This window comes from Diachasma alloeum, unplaced genomic scaffold (assembly GCF_001412515.2).
Source record: "Diachasma alloeum isolate Michigan unplaced genomic scaffold, Dall2.0 Dall_scaffold_00194, whole genome shotgun sequence".
Classification (NCBI taxonomy): Eukaryota; Metazoa; Arthropoda; class Insecta; order Hymenoptera; family Braconidae; genus Diachasma; species Diachasma alloeum.
This window is the reverse complement of record NW_021680359.1, coordinates 1,672,951-1,679,442: the sequence shown is the minus strand read 5'-3', so window position 1 is coordinate 1,679,442 and position 6,492 is coordinate 1,672,951. Positions and strand designations below refer to the sequence as shown.

At 36.5% G+C, this 6,492-nt stretch overlaps 1 protein-coding gene across 1 annotated transcript in view; it reads right to left on the bottom strand.

Moving 5' to 3' along the window:
• Positions 1–4,914: 4,914 nt before the first annotated feature.
• The window catches only part of LOC107048472 (locomotion-related protein Hikaru genki-like), a 7,153-nt gene continuing 5,575 nt past the window's right edge, over positions 4,915–6,492 (bottom strand). Inside the window, exon 4 of the mRNA XM_015271640.1 lies at positions 4,915–5,180. Coding sequence (XP_015127126.1) covers positions 4,975–5,180 — 206 coding nt within the window. The 3' untranslated portion in view covers positions 4,915–4,974. The remainder of the gene's footprint in view (positions 5,181–6,492) is intronic.

Sequence of the window (6,492 nt, the reverse complement as noted above, 5' to 3'; positions counted from 1 at the left end):
TTCTTTACGGTTCTATCTCTCAGCCCTTCGATGAAATGTTAATAGAAAAATTTTATTTATACATGTCTTTGAACTCAGTGAAAAGGACATCTAAACAATTTTTTTAAGCTACCATTCAATCAATTCTGAACATTTTATTAATTATCGTGGGGCAACCACGATTTTCCAAAAAAATCGAAAATTAAAAAACTAATCGGTGAGTTAAATTTTAATTGATGGCAATTGGTAGGGCTCAACAATATCTATATTTGAAACAAAATATTCAATTCCATCCATTCATTAGCGAACAATTGACGAAAAACTTTGTTACATGCACATATGTACACACACACGTACGGACGAGATCTAAAAATTGCATTTTCGAATTTTTTGGATCATGCTTTTTGTTTACGTTTTTATTTTGACCGTAGAATACCCTTTTTTAAAGCCTAAATTCCGATATTCATGACGGAAAAAAAGCCACCAGACATCCAAAACACAAAAAACACAAAAAACCACAAAATACAAAAAATCCAAAACTTAAATTTGAACGATTGCAAAGCTTCCATTCGTAAGCAAAATGCAAAAATTTTAAAGTTTGTATTTGACTAACTCGATAGAACCGCTGAGACGATTTGATCGAGAGTTTACTCGATCTTATTTACGTGAAACCACATAAATTGCGGGAAAAGAAACGTGATCCCTTCGTTTCTCCCGGAAAAATTCCCAAAATTGTCAAAAAATTATATTTTTCGACTTTTTTTTACGATTTCCATTGAAAAACATCTAAAAAACACCTGAGACAATGTTTTTCCGAATGTAATCATTGAAATGCATCGATTGACTTCATTGGCATACACACAGAAAAACCTAAACGTAAATTATGTTTTAAGCCCGGTGGCTTGGCGCAGTGGGTAAGTTCGTTGCCTCACATGCGAAAGGTTCCGAGTTCAAATCCCGGCCGGGTAGAATGGTGCGATCTAACCATTTAAAGTCTTTGATCATCATCGCAGTATACCCTAACCGGGTCGAAGCGATGTAAAATAACGATTAAAAAAAAACGTTTTGATAAACGTAATTTACACTTAACGTCAATATGATGTCTGGTGGCTTTTTTTCCGTCATGAATATCGGAATTTAGGCTTTAAAAAAGGATATTCTACGGTCAAAATAAAAACGTAAATTACGCATAAACAGAGCGTCTTTTACGTTTATCAAAACGTCAATTACGTTTATCAAAAATAACAAAAAATCATCGTAATTTACGACGATTTTGAGCGTAAATTACATTTATGAATACGTAATTTACGTTTATAATTGTTGTAAATTACGATTTATAATCGTGCTAATTTACGATTTCGCAATCGAAAATTACGCTCATAATCGTCGCGAATTACGTTTATGTGATCGTAATTTCCGGCGACTACAAGCGTAATTGATGATTTTGTAGTCGTTAAATACGTTTATGTAATCGTAATTTCAAAAACTTCATGGAACGTTTCGAGACATCAAAACCGTGGAGATATGAAATTTCCAGTTTCGGCTTTCGAGGTGACTATAATAACTTCCTCTCTTCGAGTTGGGAGGAATGGGGAAAAATTGGCACTTTGGACTTCTTTTGAAATTTCAATGGTTCGTTGAATTATTAATACGATAATTTTTTTTATTTGGAAATCACAATCCCCCTTTCCCTTTATCATAAGACTCGACAGAACTCACTTCATAAATTTCTGTTTGAGTTATAATCATCGAAAAAAATGATCAAAGGTGCCCATTTTACCCAGCCTCCCCCATATCAAAGGAGAAACGGATATTGTTTATCTGATATAGACTAATGATGCAATTGGTTTTATCCAAGAGCATTATCCCAGTCAAAAAATGAACGTGATAAGGTATCTGTGGGGGATAAGAGAACTGCGGATAAAGGGCGAGGTACTGGAAAAAAAGAAGCCAAGGGGATCGCATAAGAATACAAACGCACCGTTCGGTGCACCAATCCATACAAAGAGTTGGATTATCCAGAGGTGTACGAGAGGGCTTTCTTCCGGGAATAAATAGTTCCACTGTTATCGACCTCCCAAGAACGCAAAAGAAAGAATACTCAGGTCTTGATCCGGTGATTTGTCTATTCGCTACTAAAGTCCCATTGCCGAGGTGTCTTATACGTCTTATAGCTCTCTCATCCAAAGAAAATGTTTCCCTTGCTCTCACAGACTCTCCAATAATACGTGCATACCTCATTTTTGTTTGGCTTGTAAAGTAATTCGGAGTTGTATTTACAAGGATTCCTCCTTCTTGCACATCATTTCCGTCTATGATGTATTGTTCATTGTTTATTTCATGTTATTACATTGAATAAGATTTATTTTTAACTCATTTTGTCAGATTTTCAGATTAGTTTAATGTTATCATCATCATTATTCTTATCCCGTTCTTCTATACAACCGATTATCTTTTTTCACGGTTCTGTTTCCTTCCCAGCCCTTTGATAAAATGCTGCTAGAAAATTTTTATTTTGTACATAGTTGAATGAATTTGAAACATCACATCGAGGCGATACTCATTCCCGAGCTCGCAGCGCCACTCTGGCATGAAATCAGTAGTAAAGTTGTCAATCGGTTTAAGTCGACTTAGCTCCCAGTTGAGTTTTCGTTGAATAACTCGGAATTTATGAAAGATAGCGAAATTTTTGCAAAATTTTTTTCGATAGTCTTCACTTTTCTTTACAAGAAAGATTGTTAGGAAAATTTTGCTAACTGACGCTAGAATGGAATTGACTTAAACCGTTTGACCACTTCACTACTGAAATCATTCAAAAATCACTCCGAAATCACGTGAAATCATTGAAATCACGCACTGGCATAATACGAACCACACGGAGAGAAATCCCATTGTAAAAAGGAGATAGGAAATCGATCTCGAAAATCTCGAATAAGCGTAAGCGTAAGATTGAAACCGAAGCGCCACTACGTGAGGAGATGAGAAGGCGCGATCTCGTATACAATAAAAATTACGTATCTTCCGTAATTCCGGAGCGAAATGTGGTTGTAGGACATTTTACGGAACTGTTACGGAATTTTTTCAGAGCGTTCCGTAATTTTTATCTGAATCTCCTGTGAAAAATTACGATACCGTCACCTAAATTTTCTGAATCGATTCCGTAATCGCCGAGCGAATTGTGAGTTCCGTCATTTTTACTGAACATTTCTCTCCGTGCGTGCAAGTAATTCGTGATTTTGAAATTGACATGCCTGCCGACGATGATAATAAAATGCCATACTTACTGCCATAGTAAAATGGTAAAATGGATCGCTTTTCGTTGTCATTTGCCCACGATTGGCGGAGTGAAATCAAACGATTTCGTTATTATTTTCCAGTTTTGATTTTCATAATTTGACACAACCAGTTTTGTCTTACCTTTATTATTTCGAATTGATTTCGAATTGATGAACTCATTCGAAATGATGAAATCACCTCCCGTGACGCTTGAAATCACCCGAAATCGACTTCACTTCGAAATCATGGTGTCACTCAATTAGGGTGTGCGTAACCCCTCACTCACATTTGAAGAAACCATCAGAAAGCTCAGTTCCACGGAAATTCATAAAAAATTTGAAATTTTCAACAATCGTCATGAAGATCAAATCAACCAATACAGCTACCGACGTCGATGGCCGGGTGGGCTAGACGCAAGTGTAGTGTGCGAAAGGTTGAGTTCTTCTTCTTCTTCTGTTCGTTTCGGTGATATCCTCTTACTATAGTAGAGCCAAGCACCATTTCTCCTCCAAATTCTGGAATGTTTTTTCTCTATGTAGTTAAATCACTTAATATCTCTGTCAACTGAATAGTAAAACGTTCAAGTCGAAACAAACCGAGGTGGAACCGCCGTCGGTGGCCGAGTGGATTAGACGCAAGTCTAGTACATATGTGGAAGATTGCGAGTTCGATTCCCCGTGGAACCGAATTTTTCAACGGAAGGCTCCGGCGAGCAGGAGATTGCTAATAGAGTAACCGCCTGTACCGGCATAGGTTTCCTGTGGTTTCCCATGCTACTCCTATGTTCTATAGGAGTGCGAACGCGGTGCAGTGTAGAATCCACAGCCGCATGCATAGAGTTGGATAGAAATGCCGAAACAAGACCCGAAAAGGGGACTCAAAAGGCCTTAAAAAAAACCAATACAGCTATCGTAATCATCGTTTAATGGCTCCGACTTATTGGCATTAAAACAAATATTTTAAGCTATGAGTGAATTCATTTGATGAATGATATTCAAAGATATCCCCGGAATTCTGATTTTTAACAAATACAACATTTTCGCAAATTTTCAAATAAATCAAAATGACGATTGATTTGTCAATTCGCTACTAAAGTCGCACTGCCAAGGTGTTTTATACGCCTTATATCTCTCTCATCCAAAGAAAATGTTTCCCTTGCCCTCCCAGACTCTTCAATAATACGTACATACCTCATTTTTGTTTGGCTTGTAAAGTAATTCACAGTTGTATTTACAAGGATTTCTCAACGTTTGATACACTCTGGCTTGAGGGGTTTTCAAATGCCATCGGGGGTTGATCCTCAAGTTGAAATGAGGATAAAAGGTGGATGGTGAAGGGTGAGAGCGAGGGGGAGGGGAGGGAGATGGCAAGGAGCTTTAATTAATCTCCGTGCAAATACAAGGCCATGGAGTTAGTGAGGATAGACGATGAGGACCATTCGAGGGTAAGATAAAGAAGATGCTGGAAGAAAAATAGAAAGGTCTCAAGTGAACCAAGACGAGTGGAGCTTTCGAGTTGCGCCCTTTTTTTATTTCATCTTTTGTGGAAAACATGGTTTCTCTTTGCTAATAATTTTGCCGTAACGGCAGAGTCAATTTGATTCGATCGAAATCGATTGACAATCGATGAAAAAAATCGTAAGATTTTTTATTCATCGATTCGTTAGATATTTAAATTGCTTCGGATTGAACTCTTTGGTACTGTGTCGATGAGTGGAATTCAAACATCTCTGTAGGATGTGCAGGGGGGTGGTGGTCCACTCCAGATGCCATTCTCTCTGCACGTTGGCTTCCTCTCTGGCTCCAATGGAGTTACGTAACCCAGTGAGCATGTAACTTGAATTGTATCACCGGGCTTGTACCAGAATTTCAGTGGAGCGATTTTTCCATGGGGTGGATCGCCGAGATATGGACACCTGACTTCACCTGATTAAATTATTTTCTTTAGCAAGATGGAGGAGAGGATGCTGTGGAGTTAGAGCNCACTTTCAGCAAATTTACATATAAATCATCCTTTTTGATAGCTAAAATGAATATTAGCACTAATAATAATATTTATGAGGATTTTCCATTTTTGTTTTCAAAAAATTCCAGTTTGTGGAACGAAATAAATGTATCCTTTAGATTTCTAAATTAAAACAACCTATTTCATTTTATATCCGTCCACAGAACTTTGAATGGACTAGAAGGACTGTTCAGAAAGATAATCAAGTGGTAATATTTGAAATTTAACACTCAGCATCATACAAAAGTGCATCATGGAANTTTTTGTCATAACTGCACGGTATAATTCGATTTTTCTTCGTAAATGCAGGGAGGAACGTGGGTTATGTCATTCCGAGGATCGTCAAAAACAACAGAAATCCGAGGAATGAAATAAACCACTTTTTGCCGTCATTTGGGGCGGAAAATTGAACTTTCCGTGCAGATATGACGAAAAATACTTTTTAGTGCTTAGTGTTCTTTAATATAATTCCTCTTCATTTAATGTTGTAACATGTGAATTAACGAAAAAAAATATAATAAAAATAAAAATGGATAAACTTAAATTAATTTAATTGTTAAGAGGGAAATGGCAAGAAAATGAAATGAAATAGAATAGTATAAACTCACCTAGCGACGGGCGCGAAGCGCCAGTTTGCTAGTTAATTCTTAAATTATTATATATAATAATAATGATATGACAGCAATCTTGTAACTTAGAGACAAAATATTTCTTGATAAACTTCCCTCTATAAAAATTATTTTTCTCCTGAAAAAGCACTCTCTTGTCTGAATGATCCGTCTCTTGAGCAAATATTTCGTTGTCGTTGAAAGCAGAGCAATTATTCATGTTTGAGACGTTTAAATTCGAACCAAACAGTTATTTCTTTAGTACCCTTCAACTAACAATTTTGTTGGTCCAACCAACTTGTTTGAAAACTTGTTCGTTTTTCTCTCAGTGCAGTGAGCCTAAAAATGTTACAGTGGTATTGTAGAAATGCAAAGATAAAATTTTGAAAAATACGGCTTTGAGGTAGACTTTTAAATTTTACAGACGAGTCGAAAGTATTTGAAAAAAAAACATCCAAATCACGTAAAGATTACGTTGTGAGGTTTAATCGTGATTCATAAATAACGCTTCGTAGAAATCACTGTTCTCCGTGCGAATTTTTTATGGTCTGTTACGTAAAATTTATGTTTCAATCCATTAAATTTCTAGAATTCTTCGCGTCGTATTTTTTCCCGAACGAGCATT